Below are 27533 nucleotides of genomic sequence, written 5' to 3'. Positions count from 1 at the left end.
AACAAAAGATGGATCTATTTCCAGTCCTTCTGGGTATCTCATACATCAGCACACGCTTCATAAACCTATACCACAAGTGATGTAAGCTATATTGGGAAGTGGTCGAAAAAGTGGTCCAAGTTGATTCAAATCATTTTCAAAAGTATTCGTCCTTCGAAATTGCGGCCTGTAGACTGTACACAAGAAAATAAGGCCGACAGACGGACAGACAAGCCTAGGTCAATTCAGAAAGTGATTCTGAATCGATCGATGCAATAAAAGCTGGATATATATTAAGTTACTCTGGATCTGTCAGCTTAATAGACCCTTATATCATAAGTGACGTAAGGTAGAAAAAGTAAGAAGCATGGAGAATGGAATACTTCATGCGACCGAGATCTAGGATATAGTTTTTTCCATTAATTTTGAAATTTTATAAATTTATTTAATATTAAAGACGGTTTAGCAGACATATGCTCCGTCCAACCGAACAAGTCGGAAAGAATTTATCGTGGTAAAGTTAGGGGCAAAGAGCATAGAGAAGTTTGAAAATTAGAAATTGTAGAAAAGTCCATATCAATATTTTAAAGATATATCCGGAAAGGTATTAAACTGAAAGATCAATAATTGAAGACGCCTCATGCGGGCAGTGAGTGAAATTAGTTGCAGTATTGAAGGCAAGAACTACTTGATGTGCTGTTCTTAAAGCTTCGGAAGAAGAAATTTCGCATAGTCTTGTGGGTAATTACATCACACGCAAGTCGTTCATCCTTCCTTTAACTGTAACAAATATCGCTACGTCCGCCGCTGAATATTCATGTTTTTAAGTTGAGAGCTCTTGTTATTGGTAGTAGCAAGGTACTTCGTAGTGTACTATAACCTATTGAATAATAAAAATCGATAGCGATGCCGAAATTGGGCAAAGAGAGGAAGCAAGTAGTACGCGATATACAAAAAGGCAGTGATTTTCTAGTGAAAAATGCTCTACCACTCTACTCTTTATTTGATTAGTTAAGAAATGGTATCAATGTTTGAATGTGGCGCCACATCATTATTCGCTTACTTAATAAGCAAAATCTTGAGTAATTTCTTAAATATCAAAAATTACTTTAATTGTTCCTTAGAAAAGTTATCCTTCTTTCGCGGTGGAATGAATTTTTTACCCAAACATTATGGATACTTGTAACTAACAAATGAAAATCTCTTGAACGAAATCTATCTTTAGGTTTTTAAGAATTAACTGCAGCTTCCGAAGATATAAATGAAAGCGGAGAAAACGAGAACACGAAAGAAATTAATTCATCTCCTTAACTGTTTCACTGTACTTTTTTTAAGAAAGTTTTGTTTTAAAAGCTGCTACAAAATTTTTTTATAACTAATGTACATACATTTAGCTTTACATCTTTTACAATAAAAACAATAATTGATCGGCAAATATATGTAATGTTTGTCACTTCGAAAATCCTATCGATTAATTGAATGTGTCAAGTTTGCGTTTTTAAGGCTCCTGTTATAAGTAATACTTTCGAAAGCAAAAGAATGTCGATATAAAGGTTGGTAGCATCTCCGAATACCTATCATTTCAACCCGTCACGCTGCAACCAAGAGCGTATGTTAAAATATGCGAAGCATTGGTGATGAACGTTTGCTGAGCTAGCTTATGTGCCAGCACATGAATTTTACAGCCATTAATTAAAGGCGAAGCAACTTGCTTACGGCAAAAGATGGTTCACTAATCAAGGACTATTCACTCTGGGAAAATCTATAACTGAACTGTCATCATTCATTCATCATTAGTGTCAATGGCCGATTTTGGTCCTAAAGGATAGAGCTCTTAGACAGTCGCAGCTAAAGGCGGGCGAATTGATGGCTTAAGCAATAAGACAGCTCGCATTGGGCTAACAGTGAGGAGTTCTTCCATTGTTTTGCTAAACATTATTACTTTGTACATTCACATGCACAGAGCTCGATACGAAAATTTGAAAGCGTTGATATAGTATTGGCCGGCTTGGCTTAACCTACATTTGATTAACGTTAAGAAAAGCCGTTAGACTAAGGAATTTCTTGGGAATTCCCTAATAAGAATTATTCGCTCTAATGGAATGGGTCGGTCTAGATGCTTAACTGTTATCTTCTTCTTTAACGTAACTTGTATTCAGTTATTATTTTCTTTGGCAATAATTAATAAGTATTTTGCACCAAACTTAACCGTCAACTATGCCTTCAAGTTGGCCTTCGAAATGTATTATCAGTAAAGATATTTCAGATTGAACTAACATACTGTACCGCTCGTCCCATAATATTCCGCGTAAGTATTATCTATTGGTAAATCTTAAAAGGGAAAAAGTTTCACTTAGATTTGGTTTGGTCTCATTGTGGAAAGTTGCGTATACTTTATGGATTTTGAAAAAGTCTTCCTTTCAAACATGTGCCGAAAAGGGAAATTGCACTCACCCATAAAGTTGCAAAAAAAAAAAAAAAAAAATAAATAAATAAATAAATAAATATTTTTCCCTTACTTAGGTCGGAGATATTTCGAACAGTCCTGGTATGTGGAAAATTTTCAAAATTCTTTTCGAAAATCATTTTCTGCTTCCGTAAGACACCCCTTTGGCTAATAGGATCGATAGAATTATAAACTTCTTGATTGCATTAAAATTGAAGAGTCGTCTCTTCAGAACAGGCTTACTTGCTGGTTCAAAATAATTAAAAGAAACATGAGTCTTGATTATGCCTTCCTCAGAATTAAAAAAACAACAGTTGCACATTAAAATGCAAACTCTCTCAGCATTAGTGCAACGATCTTGTTAACAAGCAACTGAGTTGTTAAAAAAAAATTGTCTAATAAGATTTAAAGCAAAAAAAAAAAAACAAAAAATAAAATAAAAATACTTTACAAATATCGACAGCGACTTCGGTTTTTACAACTGAGTTCAAGTGATTCTTCTTTTTCCTTACAACATATATTCGTTTTCGATTTAAAGTTTCTTACCTTTTCTGAAATTTGAGTGGCCTATGACTAGGTCTAGACCACAAATTCTAGTAACTAATTTTTTTACGTAACTTCATAGATAAACGCTGTTGCTGCGTTGGATTTGTAGAATTTTCACGTTCGGTTGTGTTTGAATATTTGGACGATCGTGTTAAATGCAAACCTTGATTGGTGGGTGTGGGTATACCAGATGTAGAAGCTGATGATGTCGAAGAGGCCGTTGCTGATACTGATTCTAAATGACTTGTTGCTGTTGTTGGTGTTGTTGTTGTTGTGTTACGATATCGTGAACGAAAGCTACCCTGACCGCTGCCACCGATAGTTGAACTATTGGCATTATTATTGATGTTATTGTTATCCGTATTAGCTTTGATATTATCGGGATTTATGGTATTGTTATTGACACCACCACCACCACCGCTGCTGTTGTTGTTGTTATTATTATTATTGTTATTATTGTTCGTTTTTCTTAACAATTTATTATTGTACTCATCGCATTTGTCTTTTTCGATGCGTGTGCTACTCAACGAACGTTTATTACGCTTCATAGCAACTGGGGACCGGAAGTGAGAGCTACTGCATGGTATACCGCTTATACCTGTTGCTGTTGATGTTCGCTGCGAGATGCGACTAAGACGATTTGTATCTAAATGACGAGTTGTTAAAAGGGGCGGCGGCGTTGAGAAAGTTGGCGTCGAAGGGCAAGGTGAAAATGTCGATGTGTATGAAAGTGAAGAAGAACACAGTGTAGTTGTAGTTGTTGTTTCTATTAAATCATTATTATTATCTGTGTTTAAATTATTATTCGAGAGGGATTTTAAAGTGTCGGCTTCGGAGGAGGAATTCGAATGATTGGACGACTTTTTTTCTGTTATAGAATTTTTTAAATCGCGATACTCTCTCAATTTTGTTTTAGAACTACTATTACAATTACTGCTATTGCTATTGTTGCCATCGGCGACGTTGTTGTTGTTGTTGTTGTTGTTAATGTTGACCGCATTTATAACGCTCTGAGTAGATGTAGCGGGCAATTTGTTTGAATTTAAATCGAAATTAACAGAAGAGGAGCGTGCTGTCAGATTGTTACCACCACCACCACCAGTGTCACCACCACCATCGTCACCATTACTACGATCCGTAGTGCGCATTGCCGTTGGCAGAGCAGAAACATCACGATAATATCTGGCTGTGGTTATCGTGCAAGGAGGAGCAGCGGCAGCTGCTGTTCCTCCATCCGCGGTATACCGATGAAGATAACGTATACGCGACCGTCCTCTTAAAGTCATATGATGATGTGACATAGGTACTCCCGCCAAAGCTGCTAATCGATTTGAACTACGTGACGGAGGTATGGTGGCTGCTGAGCCAACTACACCGCCCACAGTAGAATTCAAATCGATTAGAGCAGCGGTTGCTCGCACCATCGGTATTTTACTTTCATTGGTTGAGGAACTTATCAAAGTATTATTATATGTTTTAATCTGTTTATTAATGCTACTCAGTGTAGGAGCAGTTACATCGTGCGCTGTTATTGGTGTTGCCGTTTTACAAACCATTGTCTCGTTTAAGTTCGATCTGATGTTGCTGTTGTCATTATTATTATTATTATTATTATTATTATTATTGTTAATGCTATTTGTCGCAGCAGTGACATTAGTCGTATCGCTTTGCTGTTGATGTTGAGCTTCTGCTTTGCGCAAATGCATTAAACCAATTCTTTTGATTTCATTTAATATATATGTAATATTTTGTTGTGCCGTGTCGTTGTTGTTTATATATTTATATTTTTTTTTTTACATATATACATTATATGGTTAGTATTTTAATTATGGATTTAAATATTTATTGAAGTTCAAGCATTCAAGAGACACACCACCGTAGGTAGAAATATAACAAAAAAGGAGATATGAAGAAAATATATATAAAAAAGAAGAAAGAAAAGAAAGAGAAAGCAAAATATTACATAATTAATCTTCCATTTCCATAATTCGGCGTTTTTACATATGTATGTATGTAAATGCTTGCTCATATTAATTTAAACAAAATTTGCGTTAATCTCATGACCCATTTTTAGCATTCGGGTAACTAGTTTAGAAAACAATTTTATCGTACGTTTTCTTCTTTCGTTTCTTTGAGGGATAGAAAAAAGCATTTCGGTGCTCTGTTTACCGCTCACTGTTTCTAACAAATTTCTACTAAGATATCTGAAAAGTATATCGTATCAAGACTGACGGTTAATAATGCGGATATTTTTTTTCTTTTTGAATGCATTGTCCGTGTAAAGCTTCTTATTGCTACTCTGGTTGGCGTACAATTTCTGCAATATTTTGGTTTGTCTGGAAAGGAGAACGCTCGCAATCTGTTCACATAGACACCTACAATGTAGAAAAAACTAAAACAATCTCGATAACAACATCGAGAACAACACCCTAGTATTTGCCAGAATCACCTGCATATTCGATGCAAAAATGGTTTCTCTCTCAATTTATTGGCGCATCCACCATCAAAATGGAAAAATTTTTAATTTGAACATATTTCGCATTTACTTTAACGCACATTAGTATTTTCCTTATCCAGCTACAATTAAATTAGAAGTTGAATGTTTTCACATTTTCGTATGTAACTTTCGATCCCATAAAGAGACTTTCGAAATTCTGTAATTCGGATGTTCAATTCAAATATTGTGCCCACCGGCTAACTAACACATTCCCAGTTAACAACAATAGAATCTAGCGCCGAGTGCATTAGAATTAACAAGACTCAACAAGCCATGCATACAATTTTTACCTTGAACATGTACGGTGGGTTTAGTGAATATTTGAATGGTAGCAATTTTTCAAAAATATATTCACAGGATCGAAAGCTATAGATGAAAATTTGAAAAAATGTTTGCTGTTTTTCGAAGTTGTTTCAGTATTTTCTACATTGTCAGTATGTATGTGAGCGGATTGCATCCATTTTTTAATTACAGATTCCTAGTTCATCGGGAAATGTGTAGTGCCGAACTTCAGCTTTCTGTCTTTATTTTTGCGGCTGTGATGATTCACGAAATATACCTGTCAAATGATCGTGTATCAAAAAAAAAGAGCTAACATATATATATATATATATATATATATATACTGCCTTAGATCGTCAAAACCTAATATATAACATCTGAAGATATATGCTTTCTTATGCAGAATTGTTAAGTATCAAAATGACTGATAAGGGGGGTAAATCTAGTGAAAAACTAAAACGAAGATATTAACCCACCCGCTATATTCTCCCCAATTTTCTACCTTTAAGAAGCAATTGTTCCGATTGCGAAAGAGCAAAAAAATTGAACTTCTTTCGTTATACTGTCCATCAATTATCTTAAAATATAAGAAATTTGTAACTAATGTTACACAATTAAATTAAATGGAATGTTTTTAAGATTTTTTTTGAAATTCAAATTTATCTCATTATCTTTGATTGCAAAATCCGCATTATTTTGATTATCACATCTATATAATCAGTCATTAGGTTTGGGACTTGTGTTTCTTTGTGTGTATACAAGGTGAGGGGAACAGAGAACAAAGATAAAGGACACAAATAAATACAACAATATATATATATATATATATATATATATACATATACATACATGATACGATACGATACATGTATATATCCATATATATATATATATATATTTTGAAAGAAAAAAAATATAAAAAATTTCATTTGTTTTTATTGAGAAAATTCATGCAATAATAATTTAAAATTGTTAAAGTCTACGTAAATACATAAAACCAAATATATATAGATATATATATAAAAGTAAAATTTTTAATATAAAATAATATATATATGTAACATAAACAAAAGGAAAACTTTCTTTTTAAAATAATATGTTTTGTACACAATAATTGAAAAAATAAAAAAATATTCAAGGAAGACTGCTGAGAAGAAAATCAATAGAAGAAAAAGAAGAAAATATTTAATATATTAAAAAGTAGTGTCGTTTTTTTTTTATTATTAGATTTTGGCATAAATTTACAATGAAATTTAACTTGCTTAAAATTTAGTAATTAATTTAAATGTAAGTTAAAAGAAAAAGAAAAAAAAAAGGACAATAAAAGTTGTGCGTTATTGAGGTTAGGTTTGGTGTCTCATATTAGAGTTGTGCGTCTTTTCTTTATTTGAAATATATTGCTTTTTATATGATGGCGACGAAAAAAATTCGAAATGGGTTCAATTAAGCTAAAAAGTATTCATCGATGAAATGAAAATAGAAATAATAATAATTTTTACTTTTCAATTTCAAATGAAAATTTAAAAGTCAAACAACTCTTTAATTTCATGTTTAAAGGTCAAGAATGTAATGGAATATATTATGTCTTTTTTTCTTTACGAGAGCCAGGCTTATGAAGACAATGGATAGGAAAGTCTTTTCATAGAGTCAGGAACTCTTTTCATATCTTATTTTTCAATTTATATCATGTCCTTGTATTTATTATAATTTCTTTTTTTTCATAAATGTTTTTGCAAAGTCGCACAATGTTAATCACGCCGAGAGTGAACTAAGCCGTGGCTATTCTGAATCGTATGAACCTTGGAAAAAAATTCCAAATGCCCGCCAGGTTGATTATTTTAAACATGGAAACATATAAAAGTCAACAATCAAGTCTTTCTGAAATGGACAAACAGCTTTATTGTGTCTTATTATATTCTTTCATTGCCTCCTCCCTAAACGCCTTATAAATATTGTCACAGATATTTAACGCCTTAAAGCCTTTTATTAAATAAACTTTATATTGTTTGAAAAAATGAAAAAAACTGCGCGTAACAGATATAAAATCAAGATATATGCGAACTCAGTGAAAAAAGTTATAATCAGCAAGACTTGCCCAGTTTCTGTCGATCAAGTTGTAACAAAATACCCTTGAAACATTTCAGCAATTGAAAACGGCAAATACTTTTGGCTATCAAACGCAAAAAAAAAAATATATATATTTTGCATTTGTTTAACTCGTATACTCACAATAATTAAGGACAAATAAATTTTACTAAAACACATTTGATTCTTACTTCTATTATACACTCAGAGTTCTAAACACACATGGATGTGAGTCCACAAATTTCACATAAGCCAAATGCTTTACACCCAATTCTTTCTTTACATGAGTCTTTTCTTTATCCAATTTTGGAATACCACGGTTTCCCAACAAGAACAAATACATGAACTCTTACACGATTTCTTAAATATATCTCCAAATCTACCATATGTCGCATATTTTATTTTACACGATTTTTTTTGCTCGTTTTTCTAAGAAATGTGTCTACCGTGTAAAAAGCGATTTTTCTGGCTATATCCCTCTGAATTATTGTTAGTTCACATTCAATGTTTTTATGCTATTATATAAACTAAAATACCGCCTTGAAAGTATTCAGAAAGTAAGCGGACGACTAAAGAAAATGCTTGACCCTGATGACGAAGGCAATACTCATGGCAGTTGATTGAGTAATTCCAAACCTGCGAGAATGTAGGCTAGTGGCTAGTTTCCTTTCTGGGAGTTAGTATTAGAGCTTTGAATAAGTTGTCGCTGTTTGCTTTTGCCAGAATTGCTTGCGTGTAGTTTTAGATGATAAGCAGTATAACAACCGGCAAAAGCGGAGTTGAACCCGCTTAAATATGAAGTCCTATTCCATCCGTTGTATTCATCAAACATTGCCGTTTCCAAATATTGTTTTGGTCTGTTGATAGCAAATGACCTGACTGACACCGGCAACACTTCCATTGAAAATGTAGGCTGCTTTTTCAACAGCCTCAAATGCCATGATGTTTTGTTGACGAGGAATTCAAATGCTCCGAGAAAGATAGGATAACGGATAGTCATTTATAACAATTGCAACGAGTTTTTTAAAGAAAACAGCGACAGCTTATTCTATATCCCATTATCATGTATAATGGGTGTCACATAGATGTCGCAAACCCAGTAAAGGCTGTGTCAACATTTTTGATGATCAAAGAAACAAAATAAAAAAAAAAAGAACACGATTGCTTTGACCTTCGACTTGCTCTAAACGTATTCGTCTACGCACACTGGCCACATAAAGTTCGAGTCCGACTCTGTTCGGTTCCTCATGAGACAAAATACTAAAAATTTATATAGTATTTAAGAGTTGAAGTTTTATTTAGTCAGTGTTAAGAATACGTTTAAATCAGTGATGAAAATTTAAAATTGAAAAATGAAAAATTTCGAAATTTAATGAACACATTCCACAATGGAATTTTTATAAGCATTCTTGTGTGATATTTAAGTAAATTCAGCATTTAGCAGATTAACAATTTTCAAAATTTATTCAAGAAATTAATCTCCATTACATTCTTAGCTATTTAGATTAATTTATATATGAATTATTAAAAAATATTTCAAAAATAAACTCAAACCACAACAAAATTAGTAAATGTTAATTAAGTAAAAGCAATTAGTTTTTTCAAGGCAAACCACAAAAAAAAAAAAAGAAGGAATTAGAAAATAAAGAGCAAGCACAGCATAAATTAAATGAAAAAAATAAACCGAAATTAAATATCAACTAACCGATCGATCATGAAATGAGTTAAAAGTTTAATAAATTTAAAAGCGAAACGAAAATAGGATTCATGTTATGAAATTTTGAAAATTTTTAATGATGAGAAATTTATTACCAAAATTTAATACATCGAATCCACACATACACCACACATTTTTATAAATTAATATAAAATAAATATGTATAACGACAAATTTTATAAGCAATTTGGGCACTGCTACAACGGTTAGGATCTCTTAAATCTACTTATCGTTGTGGTGGTTAGAGGAAATTAGGACGGAAGGAAAGAATAAGAGAGGAGGATACATTTTTATTGCTGAAATATTTTTTTTTCTTTTTTTTTTTTCTGCGATTGCAACTTACCTTTTACTGTATATGGCTAGACTGCGAGCACGTGTTGTCATAGCAGTAGTATTGTCGACTGCCAACGCTGTTGGTGTGCTAGTTGGTGTTATTGTCGATATTATGTTATTATTATTGTTATTGTTGTTGATGTTGTTGTTATTAATATTACACAAATTATATGTTTTATTGTTGATGTTAGGATGATTATTATGGAGTATTAGATTGTTCACTGTGGTTTGTGCCGTTTGCAGGCAATCAATGTCAGGAGATTTAACAGTTAGACCACCGTTACCGCTACCGTCCATCTCAGTGCCGGCTGCCGTATTCGTTAAAACATTTACCAAGTTGTTATTGCGAAACGGTTGTGAACGCGCCCGTGCACGTAAAGTGTTCTCATTTTCCCTGCAAATAATTCAACAAAGACAACATTTATTATTACCACGTTAATCTATTTAAAATCCAATAAGACTTACCCAGATCCGGAGCCAGCAGATAGCCTGGAGTTATGTTGACGACGCATGGCTTTAATTTGATTTAGTTTATCTCCTTGTGTTTGACCAGTTCTCCTTTCAATAGCCGTTTGTGTCATTTTCACCGTCGACGCAATAGTAGGCCTTTGCACCGTCACTTCATGCGATAGGTTAGGAGGCTTTCTCACTTTCTTCTCCATTTGTGTGTTTGTAGATTGTTCAGCTGAACCAGCTGAAATTCTACGCGGTCCACTTTGATTAGAAATTGACGAATCTGTACGCTGTACAGATAGGCTGTTAGTTGTTGTAGCTTTTTTAGCCAACAAAATGGGAGATTTACGTCTTCTTGCTATATGGTATTTATGATTGATAGTGGAAGCGGTCGATTCTTCTTCCGTTTCGGTGACATCATTATCACTGGCACTAGTCGGTGGTGTTACGGTGCCGCTGTCCACTTTATCTTCTGCCATTAATAGACGTGGTGCTGATTTATTGCCATTTTCATACGCATCGAAGGATTTCAATCGATTATCAATATTATCCGTATCGTTAACTTCATGCAAACGCATTGTGTTGACCTTTTTCAGCAATTCTTTATTTTCAATATTAGACGATTGACTAGCAATAGAGGAAGAACAGGTTTTATAGTCTATGCTATAAATACCATATCTATGCGTAGGTATACCGATGCCCAAACGTTTACGCATGCGTTCTCCTTCTGACCATAACATAGCTTGCTTACTGTAATTGTATATAAATAATTTAATAAAATTAATTTAAGATTTTATTATTTACTCTTCCATCCATTGCTGCTGGTGACCAATAACCGAACCGGGTCGGCATAAGCGCAACCATGCTATTGCTTCCAATGCGGTAAAATTATAATGTTTCATTATGTAAGCTCCAATTAAGCTACCAGTGCGTCCAAGACCAGCTAAACAATGCAAATTAAAAACAAAAAAAAAAAAAAAAAACAATGCTTTTTTAAGTAGAAAGCATTGTTTAAAGTCAGATGTCTTAACTGACCTTTACAATGCACTGCTATTGCACCCTTCGTTGTCTCACATATTGTTAGGAATTTTTTCAATATCAAATCGCTCGGCGTACTACCATCAATGAAAAATAAATCCTTATGCTCGAAACCGGCATTTTCAAAACTAGAGGCATGATACACTTTGGCATTTAAACGTATTACCGTTGTTACGTGGTTTAAGCGAAAATACTCAAAATAGGTTTCGGGCGAATGACAGGGATATCCGTTCGGTAAAGTTTTTGATTTCTGATGCGGACCGCAAAATGCGATGAATTTCTGCGGTACAATCCAATTGAAATCGCCATTCTCTACACGCTCATAGTATTCATATTCTTCGGCATCAAAATCATCGAAATTGAAGAAGCCAGCCTTCAATCCTTTAAATATGGCATGTATGCAATCAATAAGTGATATTTTGTAGCCACTTGGCCCATAAGAAGCATCACAAAAGCGTGTATATGCTGGTATGTCGCCGCCTGCTAACGGACGATACGCTTCCTCGGGTGTTCTATTCAAATAAATAACCTAATGTAATGTAAAGCGAAAAGTAAGAGTAAAAAAAAAAATTTTAATTATTATTTGATCACCGTCTCCTTCGCCTATTGAAAGTAAACTTACGCAATACGCTCCCATTAAATATGCAGCATTTACTCGTTTAGCCGGATTCATAGAAGTGTAATGAATAATTCTTTTGTTGGCCAGTGTTTTAGCACTTAATTTGGCATTTAATTTTTCACAGTAACGGTACAGCATGCATATATTAAGCGGCCCAAAATCATTATAGAAATTCTCATATACAAAATCGTCGTCTATGCTAAAATAATGTGTATTGAAGGTGTTCTTCGGTTTGAAATTCTTTTTGAAGGCCACAAAATACAAACGATCTGAAACGAAAAGAAAGTACATTTTTTTAATTATAATTCCCCGTAATTCAAATGTTATGCAGAGTTTCTTTATTGTATACCGATTATATTCGACGTAATATTGTCTGAATTGGACATTGGTTAGTGTTGAAATTGTAAAAGCGTTATAGAGTGCAAGTGTAGTGAAAACGTTCTTGATTGCAATTCTGCAGGTCTGCAAAACGTTGTAAAGATAATCTTGAGGGAACTTGAACTGAACTCCACGAATGACGAGAACAGAAAATACTTATGTTAATAGATAAGAGTTTCTGCATCAAAATTATTATTACGCAAATAGTTAAGCAATAATATGGACAAGTTATGGGAAAAGTAGCATGAACAATGTTACATTTGAAATACTGAAATTCAATTCAAGTATTTTTGCTCTTAAATTACTCGACGAAGAACAGTTTGCTTAAGAATCTTATTGTAATTGCCAAGCAACATAGAAAACTCGAATTAATTTTTATTAGTAAGTGGCATATAAGTAAAATATAAGACTTGAACTTGTTTAACCAGTTAACTATGCATGACGAATACATACGTCCATACGTCCTTGTCGGATTTCTTCATCAAATTTTATCATTATGTTTGCACATTTGTCATAATAATATATAATAAGCATTTTTGTCATTTTATGTCAAGTTGTTCCATTATAATCTAATACACATACTCTGCGTTTGACAGGAATATGAGTACATCAAACTAAGGGAGGTTGATACATTTGACTGCTTATTAACTCTATTTGACAAAAGTCGTTTTTCAACATTTTCCTTTAATGCATTAGTTCAGTCCTAAGAAAGGTAATTAAGAGGGAAGAATCGATAATGGTTATCTCTTGCTTCGATAACAGCAGCTATATTTTATATAAGCAATTTTTCGGAGTTGTAGCCAAACTATGGCATAAACAAAAAAAACGAAAACCTCAAGCCGACGATAATCTCATTGCTAGAATACATAGAATTCATAGCCTTTTAAACCGGAGCACCTCTATAGTGAATCGTGATATTAAATGAAATCTTACGAGAAATGCGGTACTTGGCATCAATGCAGCCGCAAAGCAGGACGACACAGCGAGTAATAAAAACTGCAATAAGTTCAAAAGTTGAGAAAAACTCTTTGTTCTTAATCTCGAAATGATTTCGAAGATGACGGATTCGTTATAGAACGAACATCATGCTAAAATTGATTGCAGTGCATCCAAAGGTTCATCGCTCCTCAGGAAAGTTATTTTGAAATCTAATGCCAAATATTTCCATTATACATATAGAAGCGGATATTATTAGAATGATAGCAAACAATACATAAATTATTAATAGGATTGATTCGAAATAGTCATCATTTTTTATTGTTTCCAATTTTTCCCAATTATGTATCTAAGCCTAAAATACAATTTTACTACATAACATTTGTATGCCAACACTTACTTGCAGAACAACAATAAAAATCGTAATAAAAACTTTCCTTATTAAGTAAAAGACATCACAACATTGTGCACGAAACCAATACCGAAGGAATTTGCTCTATACACCATAAGCTACTTGTAGCCAAGGACACATTAGGTTTGGATGGATGGATGTAACATCCGGAAGAAATTTAGACAGTCACCGGTATATGGTATACCGGTGGATTTAAAATCAGTTTTTGGATCGACGCAAACTCATCTGTCCCTCTGTCCTTTCATGTTTTTTTAACGTATTCGCGACAATTTTTGAAATATTTAAACGAAATTTGATGTGTTAGCCTAAAAGTGAACACTTTAAAAATGGACTAGATCGGGCCATTTTTACAACCACTTCCCCTATAACAACCTTTTCGAAAAATTCCCATATTCTCCTATAGTGGCTTTTTCAAAAATTCCAATATTCAAAATTTCTCGATAAAAATCGCTCAGTAAATATATTTCGGCATAATAAACAGTTGTGATCTTTTGAAATCTCTCTCTCTCTCTCTCTCTCCCACTCTACGAAAAGCAACTATCAAACTTTTAGCTGTTCACAGGGCGGGTTGCTTCATATTTGTAGTCTGACGTAAAAATCAAGTGTACCAGGATTCTTATGAAAATTAAGCCATGATATCACAAAGAGAATAATTTTTTTTTAATATTTTATGATGGGATAATAATAATTTGGTATAGAAATTTAACTATGCCATATTCACTTTACTTAGGTACATTTTTCGCTCCAGAGAGCGAATAAAATCCACTAAATAAAATCTTCTACAAGAAAATTAATTTCGCTAAGTGTAGGCCATAGTGCTTTATATAGTTTTGCGATGTTCCATTGAATGGCTCCCATAACAAGTATGCTTCTAGGTAGAAACAGGGTAAGATATAATTGTTGGTATTGGTTGGGATTGTATTAAGGAAAGCGGTGCAGGGCATCTAATGGTCGTCCTTGCCTGATTATAAGGTTTTTTTGTTTGTCATTACATTTGTAATACTTTGTAGATTAGAAGGAGGCAACATATATATTTTGTATACGGTCTGACAGTGATGGTGAACAGATCTGTATGAAGACATCCTTAGCGTCGCTTACATTTAACATGAAAATATATTGATGTTTTGCGTTGGGATGAAATTTTCTTGACCCTCATCGAATCGTAAGCACTTTTGTGACTGTAAGCTGAGAAGTTTTCTGTCAATTCTCCTTTTTCTTTTTTAAGCCATTTATTCGCGAGATTTCGAATAATAGTAAACGATATACGAAGATGTTTGCTCAGAATCTTATACTGATGCCTAGGCATTTCAGTTTGAGTTTCTAATAGTAGAAGCGCTGTCTTAAGGGATTTCTAATTTGTAGGCGAACGAAATCATTATACCCTATAAGACTTGTAATAAAGCTATGCAACAACCCGAATGATTTCGGATAGCTCCATTTTGCTTTTTGTACTCTCTGATTTAGGCTTGTCAGCCTGTCAGTCTTTTTGATATGCGTCCATGTATCTTCATCTCATTCAATATGTTAGTTTTAAAGAAAGTTTGTACTCTTTCGTGTCTTGACGCAAGGACGATTTCCCTTTAGTACGTATTGACTTGAATAATTTTTATGACCTCTCCTTCTTATTTGAGGATGTGTTTTGGAAAAAATGTTTATGAATATAAAATGAAAATTTCAATATTTCTTTAGGAAAATCGATGAAAAAGACTTGGCACACTAAACAGATGTGGAAGGCTTGAATAAAATGGTATCCGTCCTCTGAACGCCTTTTAATATACGAATATTTTCGCGAAAATATAAACTTTTATATGATACAGTCAAGTATAATATTTGTGACGAAAGTTAATTTGAATCATATTGGTCCACTTTCCATATCCTTACCGGTATAAGAATTGCAATGAAAAGTTACGTGCTTTGTAACGAAAATTGCCATTTATTTGTATTAGGAGGCTTGATAGAGAATATTTAACGATTTGTGGTCAACTTTCCGATAATGTAAAACACCAAGCATTAGATCAATGTTTGTTTATGGATTACAAGTGATAATCTTTTGCTTACACCGCAATGAGTTGAACGTTGTATTCTAACTTTCGTGACCGTCAGCGTTGTGACAACAGACGAACTAGGAAAAAATCGTAGCAAAATTGATTTACAAACTTAAGCTGATTGCTGATAAAAAATATGAATGCACAAGCAGAAAAATATCACTGGTGGAATGTGAACTTTTATAGTGATTGACTTCCCCTTTTCAAAAAAATGAAAACTTTTCGATTTTCATTAATATTTTTTATTTCATGTTTTTCATTTCATTCCCTTTCCCGCCTATCTTCGTTCTCACGTTTAAACGGAGGATGAAATATTGAAGGCGACTACGTCCTTAAGGATTAATGTGGAGGGCAGCATAAGAAAACTACATATGTCCCTCAAATCTCTAATGCGTTTTTCCGTCGAATCCTTGGTGGGTATAAAAACAATGTGCTTTTACTAATATATCATGTCTGTGTATCATCATAGCATATATGAACATTTGCATTATACTCTGCATTGCACAACATGCAATGAATTAAATTCAAGCGAAATACATTTTGTATTTACAACGATGGATATCCAAAATTTGCTTTAAGGTAAATATTGCTAACTTTAAGCTGGCATGGCGAAAAACTATTTTGCATGTTCAGTTGCATAAAAAAGCAAAACAAAAGTGGGAAAAAAAAAGAAAACAAAAAAAAAAAAAAAAAATATAATGTTTATCAAGCAAATGTCAAAAGTTGGTCTCTGAGGTAGCGATTTGCGGTAGTGGTCGTGATGGTGGCGTTGGTACGAAATAAGGTTACAATTGTTAATTTGTGTCTTTTCGAGTCTTTCTGAATATTTCAGTGAACTTGAATTGTTTGTCTAACTTTGCATTGGCAAATATTGCATTTTTACATAAATTTTCCCGAAATGAAAAACAAGTTTTGTTTAGTAAACTAATTAAAAGCCTTTATCGCTTTCTAGCATATACTCAGTAAGGACGGTATGCTAAGTTTGTTAGTCCGCTTGCGACTACATCTACGTATACGCATCACAAACAGTATGAACAACATTTATACATAAACTTGAGTATGAAATTTTCTTTTCGATGTAGAAATAAATTTTCATTTCAATTTCTTCGGTCCCGCTTGAAAGTAAGCGTAATACGCACCAAATGCTTGGCAGTATATAATTTTTTAGCAAACATGTTCATGCAAATATTTACATAATTATTCAGCAGTGAGCGTTGGAAATATTTGATATTTGGATTCATTTATTTTAAAAGTAACTTTTACTTAAGTTCATCTCCATTCAACGTCCGCGTGTTCGTTTGGAACAATCAAAACGATCGATTACAAGCCAAAACGGCATTTGCTGGAAATATCACTTTTCAAAAACAAGCAAAAACAGTTTCGTGGCCGCGGCACTCTACCAAATACCCTACACCATCCTACGATTATAAAGATGTTGTGTAGCGTTATATAGGAAGTGGTCGAAATGGTGAAGCGATCCAAACCATTTTCAACAAGTGCGAGCATCATAGTTACACAAGACCATCCATCAAATAGACTACACTACACCGCTTCACACCGCTTGAAATTCTTCAATTATTTTTTTCATAAACGTAATCCTTTTCTCCATAAAAGTTATCCTTTGTGTCTAGATAAAGAGATAGTTTAGCTGGAACCCTTTATGTGAGAGCGGACCCACAACGAAGTGATGTAGTCTCTTAACTCAGCAAAATCAGTTTTCTTCAGTTTTTTTTTGTTTTATTGCTCTAAAGTATTAAAAATTAGCGTTTGTTGCCTTATACTTTACTTTTGATGAGAACTTTTACCTGATGCGGGACTCAATCTTCATCATGAAATATCAAAAATCTATATCTCTCTATTATATAAAGGCTTTCTTTTCGTAGGAGTGATTATGTCGGAGAGAATTCAAAAAATTGCTCCATCTTATCAATATTCGAAGTCCTGTTACTCAGCAATTTTTGTGGAGGAATTTTGAGGGCTACCTGGAATGTTTAATCTCACGGGGCCCGATGACACACGGGTTAGTTTTGCGTAAACGGCGCCTTCCAGATGGTTAGACAATCCTTATAACCTAGAGGCCTAAACTATACTGGAGAAATCAGATATGTTGATTGTGTGTGTATAGCACAATAAATCCACTTTAGGGAGTGTTCAGGCCTATCATCGAAGGAGTTTTGACAATTGTTCTTTTGTTTTTGGGTTTCGTTTAAAGACGACACTTGCCGTAAGAATATTTCGGTCTAATTAGTGTTCTTGCGGCAGCTTACCAAATTTAACCAAAAAAATTGCAAAAGTTGTGACCTGTTGTTTGAACATACAATACAGACAATTAAGGATAAATTGATTCAGAAAAAAGTTCTGATCCAAATAGGTATGCAGCAGAGCTTATATTAAGTCCTTCCTGGCGTTACATATGTTTATAAGAATTGAATATATCCTATGTCACAAGCGTATGATGAGATAATTTTTCACAACATGTGCAAGGGGATTTCTTTTGTAGCTTATTATAGGTAATGTGCCAAAGTATCTGTTAATCAAACCTATTAAGATTTCAATATAAATCAAGTTAATTGCAAAAAAATACGAATTCTCATATTTCACTCATTTTATCCCACACAGTTACTAACGTGACAGATTACGTAAATGCAACAACAAAGATTAATTGGGAGAATTGTGCAGAAATTAATTTGTTTTAACAGTTGTATAAGAGACGCGAAATTGTTGTTTGGCGGAAAACACATACCAAGCTGCATTACTTAAAATGGGGAGCGTGTTGTATTCCGCTAAAGAGTTCACTTGAAAACATTAGTAGAAGTAAATAAGTTAACTGAGCACCTGATGTAGAGCAAGATATTACAGTGCAATAAAGAAAAAGTGGGTATGAAAAGATTGTTTAGCATTATGTATACAAGAGTAGTCTTGGAGTATCTAACTAAGAGTACTCTGGTAGAAGTTAAGAGCTTTCATTTTTTTGAAAAAAACTACCACAGTCAAAACTGTTGTTCGTTTGGAAAAAGATTGTCATTCATACCAGGCCCGAGCTAGTTTCTTCCCTATGAGAGCCTGCTCTTCTCTTCTGCAAGAATAAAATGTCGGTTACAAGAGTTCACGGGCCGCCAAAATCAACATCGCTATCGTTGTGGTTGATGACATGAGACGACACGAACAACGAAAGAGGTAGTATTTGATCATCGTTAACACAAGTTGGACGAGCTAGCCGGAGTAGCCGGCTGTACTATCGCGCAAAACGCTTGTCGTGGCGCAAACTACATCTTGTCTATGTTTCGATCGAGTATTCGACTATCTTTGAAATATGAAGTTTTCCGTCGACTTGTAATCCTGGATGAAATAAATATGGTCCTTGTTTAAGGATCGGAAACAGTCAGAAGAATTGACAAAATGGAAAAATAGGCTCCAAAGGGAGATTCCATTTATTAGCAAGATCGAGATATCAGATTTTTGACAAGTGCATGGGATAATTTTTTATCGAATATTTTTAAAAAGAAATGACAAGCTTGCACCAAAATTTTTCGTAAGAAAAAAAATAAATATGGTTTTATCAAAAAAATACGTCAGCAATTTACATATTCGTTACTGTGAAAGTCGAAGCCTTAAAGGTCCAATAGCTTTCTTACGTATGTGTAACTGCCTGCTTTAGACTATCGGGAAGTAAAGTCGTCCAAATAAAATTATAATACACAGCAATAGGAAGTCTAAGTGGCACACTTAGTACATTAATTGTGTGTGCTTGCCTATCGGCTCCGCTCTTTATATATTTGTACGTACCACCAGAAGTGGTCTTATCAAGAAGACGCGTTTTTCTCTTTGTGACAATAGCTAAGAAATCATATTAGAAACCTTTTAAAGTAAGTCTGTCTTCTAAATATTCTTGTATTGAGTTGCTCGCAATAATTTCCCTTTGGTAGATACACGCCTATGTCTCTCTGACGACTTCTTGCCGAAATCTTCAACGGTTAATAAAATGCACTTGTTTTCTTTTCCTCCTAAAAAAGATGCGTTTCTTAACTCGACTTTAGTCCAAGAAGAAATCAGACGGTTGGAGCAAAATCAAGGGATATGAGTTTAGCCATCGAATTTCTTAAAGAACCAATGCAGTCATAGTCATAGGGCCAATAACGATCTTATCCGCCCGATTAACAACTCAACGGTCGTGGATTCAAATCTCAAAAGCGGTAGAGTTTTTCAATACAGCCGATAGGCTTATGTGTTCGCGCTTTATGACTTTACTTTTAGAATCTATTTCTCTGCCTAAATATATAATAAAAATATGTATTAGATAGAAAGGTCTTTTAGATGACTGCCACCAACCGAATGACATTTAATATGACATAATAGTTTTATTTTAAGATATGAACTGTGTGTGCTTTAACATGATGGATATTGAAGACGCGCTCAAGTGTAATGATGTACGTCTTCTAACTATAAGTATAACATTTCTTATGATAACCGTACGTGTTTTCACAGAAATTTACATTTTCATATATGTATGTAAATGAGAAATGGAGCATAGGCGACGGGAATTAATTATACAAAATCAAGACCTTCTCTACACAAAGCAAAATTCTTTACATGTATGTACATATGTTTATAACATTACGCAAAGCTTTTCTTGGCGTTACCTACGGAATCACAATGTCATTGTTCCCTATTATGGTATACGGCAAGATTACAATTGCGAAATGTGAAAGAGAAAAGGAAATAAATGAAACTTGCAGAAGAATAACTGTTGCGTCAATGAAACCACAGAGCACAGAACTCAAAGCACCGAACGAAATGTGAAGACGAAATTTGCAATTGAAAAACTTTTTCAATATGCGACAGCAACGACAATTGCGTGTACATGTGTACATAAAATTATTGTTCAACAACGCTCGAATGTGCCGATGATATAAAATGAACAAGAGTTGGAATTCAAATGAATTTGTTTGTTTATAAGAGTATATGTGCGCATGTGTGTCTTATTGTCTTTCCTCTGTTTTGTTAACGAATAATACTTACCACGTTGTATTTCTGATGCCGCAGCCACCAAATCATTATTATCATCATCCAGCATATTGATGTTGTGCTAAAAACACGCACACACAGTCGCACGCCACACACCTCCTTCTTTATCGCGATCGCGTTTTTCCGTTAATTTCACCCTCTACCTCTTCGCTCAACTATTCTTTATAAGAGCTAACTAATAGTGCTGTTGTATTGTTTTCGTATCGTTGATGTGTTAGCGATGATGACGTCACATATAGATTGTTGAAATATGTGTTTTTTTTTTTTTTTTATTTTATTTTATTTTTTTTGTTGATTTTGTTTCTCCACCGCTTGAAATTTTAAGACAAACGCGTTAAGTAATCAGCCTTACTTTGGTTGTTGCAAAAATTTTTTTGTTTTTGTTTTTGTTTTTTTTCCTTTTTTTTTTTAATTTTTTTATTTTTTTTGTTGTTGCTCTAATTAAGCGTCAATTTATTTAACAAAATCGCATCGAATAACAATAATAATGACGTTCTCCTAAACGGGTACTGAACGTTTATAATCCAAGTTGAGCACCAAATGACGTTATTAATGAAGACAAAACCAAAAGTTATGGAACGTATTTTATCGGCAAAACATGTACGTATAGAGAGCACGAAAGCGTTTCTTCAACAAATACTTTATTGTTTTTTTTTTTTTTTTTGTTGCTTGCGTTCCTTAATTATAATTTTCTTACCAATAAATAAATAAAAATAAAAAAAATAAAAAAAAAAAACAATTTTCTAAATATCCAAAATTACTTCATCCGAAAATACGTTTGAAAAGTGTTACGCGATTTTCTATTTGTTTTTCTTTCTCTCTCTCTCTTTCTCTCTTTCTCTGCCGTTCGCTCGCTCTTTCTCACTTATTTAATTTGATGAATTCGCGTTGCGTTTGCTTCTAAATTAAGCTGTAAAAGAAAAAGAGAGAGAAAAATATATGCAATTAATTGTAATTATTAATTGAATTTATTATGAATTATGCAAAGTTTCTCATACGGCTACAAATGAAAATTTCAAGTTCAAGCTTTGAAAGTTTTCTGTAAACTAAACAACGGTTGTCTACATTGAAAAAACAAAAGCCACTCTCGCCATACATACACAAACTAAATAATCATTAAGTATTGACTCGCTTGGTACAAATGGGAAAAAAGTTTTGTAAACAGCCTACACAGATATATTTACATACATACATCTATACATATATATATATATATATATATATATATATATATATATGCATACATATTAGCATATAGATAAACAACATATGAATATCGCGGTTCCCACCTACTCTTTGTACTCGCCAGAATAGGATATGTTAAATTTCTTATTTCATTTATAACGTTCATGTGTATGTGGACGTAAGCAATCGAGATTAGCAGCGACTCGATGTATACTTGTTTCTAAATCGGTGCGATTTCTATCTATCACTGTTTCTTCTGCAAAATCGGGCCAAAGAGACATATACTTTTTTATGTCCATCATCATCAGATTGCCGCTCGGCCCAACAACAGGACGCACTAACGCCGCAAAAACTTTACTTTATAAAGTGCATTAGCGAATGCTTTATCGAATGCCAAGGGAAAGTCTGCGCACCAGTGTCCCCCTCGTTATATTCGTTTCGGTATCTCACTGCCATCAAAAACCAAATATAGTGGCATAACATTAAGTTGGAGTTAGAACTTAGGCTGATCAAAAAGTAGACATTTTCGTTTTAAAGCCATTTGAAATGAGTCCAAGTACCATAATTATTTTACTTCTTTTTTATAAGTCGCAAATGTACCTTTTAGAGCCCAAGAAGCATATGGAAGTCTAATCTGTGCCATTCAATATTTATATCAGAAGCAGTCATAATAATAATTTGACATCTTTCTCATCATCATCGTCATCTTTCTCCTTCGCTCTTCCTGGTGCTGTTCATCAACGAACTTCTTTGCGTGAAAGAAAACCTTGTATCACTAATTCTCTTTTACCAGCGGACCAAGTAGGACTGCATGACAGATTAAATCGAGATCTAATTAAAAATAACAGAGCGAGCTCAAGCTAATAGGATGAACTTTAACGGCACCAAAACGCAATAATGTCTTTTAACGCATAGAAGGAGTGACGGGCAACCTTCCTCTTATGATAGTGTAAATGAGGAAGAATATGGAACCGTTAATGTGCCGTGCATGAGAATACGAATAGTGTTCGAGGACATATCGGTCGACCGCATACAGCGAAAGGCTCAGGTGGTCATGGGCGACGAAAGCTTCTTCGATAATTGATAATGTGGGCTGTGTAGTGCGCATGTATAGGTACATCCACGACAATTGCACTACAAAGATAAAAAAGATTTGACGAACAATTAAGTCCTTCAGCAGGATTAAAAGGTTTTCCCAACTTTCCCACATACTTGTCCCGGAATTTGCTTGTATATCGCACGACGGACTATCGCGACTCGTCATTCTTTAACCATACTACGCGTTTTCGGCCACTACGGGACGTTCTTACCATGCCTAACCACCACGATTCCCTCCTTCCATTCTTATCGATCTACAACACTTTCAGACCAAGATCGTGCCTGCACATACAGGGGTCATCTCTTTAGTGGCTGGCCATATATATAAAAAAAAAAAAAAAAAATATGTTGCTCTGCATTAAAGGGCGGATTTGAAATACGAAACTAAGCAATACTTTACGAATACTAAGCAAAAAGCAGTCTTTCTTACATAAAAGTGCACGCGTCATAGATCGAAAAGTCATTTTTAATTAATTTGCAAGTTTGTAGGCGGTATATTCATTTTTGCGGATGGGAAAATGTTTAGAACGGACATTACACAGACGGACAGACAGACATGCTTAAATCTACTCAGATTTTGATGATGATCAAGTATATATCTAGTTTGTAGGGTATCTGAAGCTTCCTTCTGGGCATCGCAAACGTATTGATAAAACAAATGTAAAGCTAATCCTATGTAGATGAGCATAAAAATGATGAATCTATTCACGTTATATTTCACGTGAAACATGATTACTCTTTTTTGGTGGCATCTCCACTTGCATCTAATGACACCAACAATTTGTTGCGATATAAATCTATTGGATTTTTTCCCAAGCAATCAGTGACCTCAAGACCTATATTATGATATAATTGCAGATATATATGAAAAACTATTTGGAAATTGGTTTTCCATATTCTAGTTTTTATAACAATGCAAAGACGATCATTTACATGACATTTTTAAACAAATTTGCCATGAACTACCAATAACTAAAAAAATTAATAATATATGTCTCTTATTTGATCACCTTTCATTTCTTCTCTCCTTGGAAGTTGTGAATACGAAATATAAGAAGTGAGAAAAAGCGACATTACCTGATGCGTTGATCATATTTGATCCATTTTTACATTTTGAAAATTTTTACGTAAAGTCTTCCTTAAGTGCATTCAGTTCGGATATAGATTGAATGACATTAAGAGGAAACTGTTAAACTAAATAACGCTTTGCTCGAACTGCTCTGTTTACGTTGTTTAGGTTTTTGTTATAACAATGGGTGTTCAAATTGGTAACTGATGAGTAGAAATCTTTTCTAAATAACATTGAGCCGGAGAGTTGGATTTATTGGATAATCTGTTATTTATGAAAGAGACATGTATGTGTCTGCTTGAAATTCGATTTCTAAATAGTCAAGTTGCCAAGTCAGACGCTGCTGCAGTCATTTGAACATACCGGATTAAATTTAAAAAGATGACGACTGGTAGAATAAAGATATGAGCATACGGCTTGATATGCTGAAGATGCAATCAATCTTTTAAAGTATTGTTTATCAAAAAAACACGAGAAAATTAAATCTTTCGATCCTTGTATGTGCGCCCTTCAATCAATAATAAACAAATTGATATCCTGCATTCTTAATGAGTGCAGCGGCATCCTCACTTAGTCAAAACATTTTCAATTCTTCTTATTGCATTAATTTTAACCAAAGTGCCTAATAAGTGATTAATGTAGAAAAAATAATCTAACATTATGTTTGAATTAAAGAAATATCTAAAAATATCCAGCAAGTGTAGGGGAATCAACTAATCCCGTTAAAAAGGGCATTTAACTTCCCTTTGATTTTCCCAGTCAGCATAATCGTAAATCACATTTTATCTACACGATAAGAAGATACTAAAGAAAACCTCGACTGCTCGGTACTCGGTTAACCAGCTACGCTTTAACAGCGTAGTTTTTTTTTTTTTTTTTTTTTGAGCTTTAATGAGCTGTATTCTTTGCTAAAGAACACCGTTTGCAAGCAGACTTCATTTACTTGTCGTGGCGGATGGAGAAATATAATAATATGTTCGAAGTGAAAAAACATGATAAAGAGACAAAGCGAAACGTCTATATTAGCGGTAAAACGCTATCATTCACGGTTCTCTCATTTGTTTAAAACAGCCGAGTGTAATGTATTAGAAGATATCCACCCTAATTAGATCATCAGGCCTACGGAAAATAACCAATGCTGATTATTAAAGAAAATACACTATCTATATATGGAGGATGAGAAAGTGATTGTCTACTAAATCTTAGCGTAAAGTGCATTGAACCCCATACGACATATGAGGTATATGTTGACAAGAAGCCACACTACCTCTCGAATTTCTAAAGGGATAAACAAAAATTAGACCTCTCATGAAAGATCTTTAAACCGCACTTGTTCTCTCTGTATATTCTATAAATCATATTCGGCTTGAAGAGTGAGAGACGCAGTTGCTAGAAGGCACTACCAACAATTGAATAATGCCTTCTACAGAGTTATTTATCCATTGTGTGATTTTGAAAATGAATATGAGTAAAAGATACTTCTCGTTGACATTTGGACATATATAAAATAAACAAACTTTTCTCGCATGATATATATATATATATATATATATATTTTTTTTTTTTTAATTAAAAAGTTTCAAATATGACGAGAAATTTCTTCACACTCCTAATAATTATGTTTAGAACAATTGACAATTTCAGTTTATTAAAGTTCAGCCAATTTTGCAATGTTTTGATAATGAATTACCATCGTTTCACTTTTTAATTAATTAACGAAACAAATTAGATGAACATATTATAGAACATTGCATAGAAAGGCTTTTGTTTCCAAAAAAAAAAAAAAGGAAAGGGTTCGGTAAACAGGCTTAGTTTGTGCTTAACATGTACTGCGTTGATTTAAGTGACGAAAGCCTTTAGCAAATTTAAATAAATGTTATTAAAGCGGCCCTTTCATCGTGGAAGCTATTAGATATTGTTTATCTATTATCAAAAGTTTGCATGATTAAGATAAAATATTGCTGTGTAAATATAATTCAAGTCAAATTCAAATCAAGACTTCACGCACGCACACAAACTTGTAATTAGCAGCAATTGATTTTCGGTTCGTTGAAAATCTTCTATACGTTAATATTACATTTTTATGCAATACTTGTCGTCGCATATTAAATTTTTATTAAGAGCATAAAAAATTCAATTACTTCCACGAGCTTACTTAACTTAATGATTTTAAAAATTAACTGTTTTATTATTATATTCTCTCGTTAGTCAAGCACCACCACCACCACTAATGACATTTATTTATGCTTGTCGGGACTTGTTGTTTTTCACCTTATTTAGACATTTCACAACCTAGATAATATAATGGTCACAAAAATAAAACCATGAATGCATTGGTTTTTCTTTGTTTTTCTTCTTACTTGCATAGTGAAATACATAGAGCAGCTACCTAGCTGTCTAAGTATCACAACAAGGAGATTGCAGAAGAGAACTCGATGTTGATTCCCGGTATAAATACAATTTAAAGTTCTAAAAGTAGCTTCTGATTGCCAAATTCGTTTGTTGTTGTCGCTCGCGGTCTGTTGCCTCGTTTAAAATTGTTTATTGTATGTATAAAAGTGTTTCTTTGCTTTTTTTTTTTTTTTTTTTTTTTTTTTTAAAAGAAGCAAGTTTTTTTGTATAAGAGAAGCCAACAAAAAATATTTCTTTATAACGTCATCCATAAGTACATGCAGTTAGTTACACAAACAAAGCCATTCTATATAAAAAGAACCAAACAATAAAATTGTGTCTCTGCTTTTAATAGTCTTAGGGGCATTTAAGCAATAATGCTTCTATACACTACCCATAGGATAGCGTACATAACACTACCCATTGAGTCATCCTACAAATCTTTTTAGGTTTTCACGTCACTCTAAGATAAATTGGTATTTATTTTACTCTCATTCATTTCCCATAAGACTTTTCTCTCGTTTTGACAGACTTTAGAGAGAACCCTTTTCTGAGATGACAATTTTCTCAGCCACTGAAACGAAGAAGTTTTTTTTGTGTTTTGACTTCACGTAAGGGAAATGATTGTGAAAACATCAAATAATATGCTAATTAAATTGGGCGAAAGCCTTTTCACTTTTATTTCATATGATTGTGTCCTCTTGCGTGACTCAAGTGATCAAATGTAAATTTTTTATTCTCGAACAGTTCCCTTTGAGGTTTTGGACATTCAGGAATGCAATCGTTCTTGCTTTCGCTGTTTATCTTAAAATCAAGAATTTGCTTTGTCAATAGACTTGAAAAAATAACGATTAAAATTTCTATACTTTCTCTAAAACCTGCCTGCGAATAAGAAGAAGATAAACTTTTAAACATTGTTTGCAGCAACTTAGATGTTGTTATTTATTGTCTTGTTTTATGCAAATAAAAAATGACGTTGTTTAAGACATTACCCAATAA

The 27533-nt window shown here is 33.5% G+C and overlaps 1 protein-coding gene across 1 annotated transcript; it reads right to left on the bottom strand.

Annotated features, from left to right (window-relative positions):
• Nucleotides 1-204: 204 nt before the first annotated feature.
• On the bottom strand, nucleotides 205-21729 carry LOC119632762 (probable serine/threonine-protein kinase DDB_G0282963). The gene is made up of 7 exons (XM_038025826.1): nucleotides 20786-21729; nucleotides 11999-12264; nucleotides 11374-11905; nucleotides 11143-11281; nucleotides 10351-11088; nucleotides 9896-10279; nucleotides 205-4687 (listed from the first exon to the last, which is right to left on the bottom strand). Exons 1-7 carry the CDS (start codon nucleotides 20838-20840, stop codon nucleotides 3019-3021), a joined length of 3783 nt encoding a protein of 1260 aa, XP_037881754.1. The 5' UTR covers nucleotides 20841-21729; the 3' UTR covers nucleotides 205-3018.
• Between the last annotated feature and the right edge of the window lie 5804 nt (nucleotides 21730-27533).

Source organism: Glossina fuscipes, unplaced genomic scaffold, assembly GCF_014805625.2.
Source record: "Glossina fuscipes isolate IAEA_lab_2018 unplaced genomic scaffold, Yale_Gfus_2 2, whole genome shotgun sequence".
Taxonomy (NCBI): Eukaryota; Metazoa; Arthropoda; class Insecta; order Diptera; family Glossinidae; genus Glossina; species Glossina fuscipes.
Note: the sequence above shows the minus strand (reverse complement) of the source record. Positions and strands in the feature narration are given on the sequence as shown.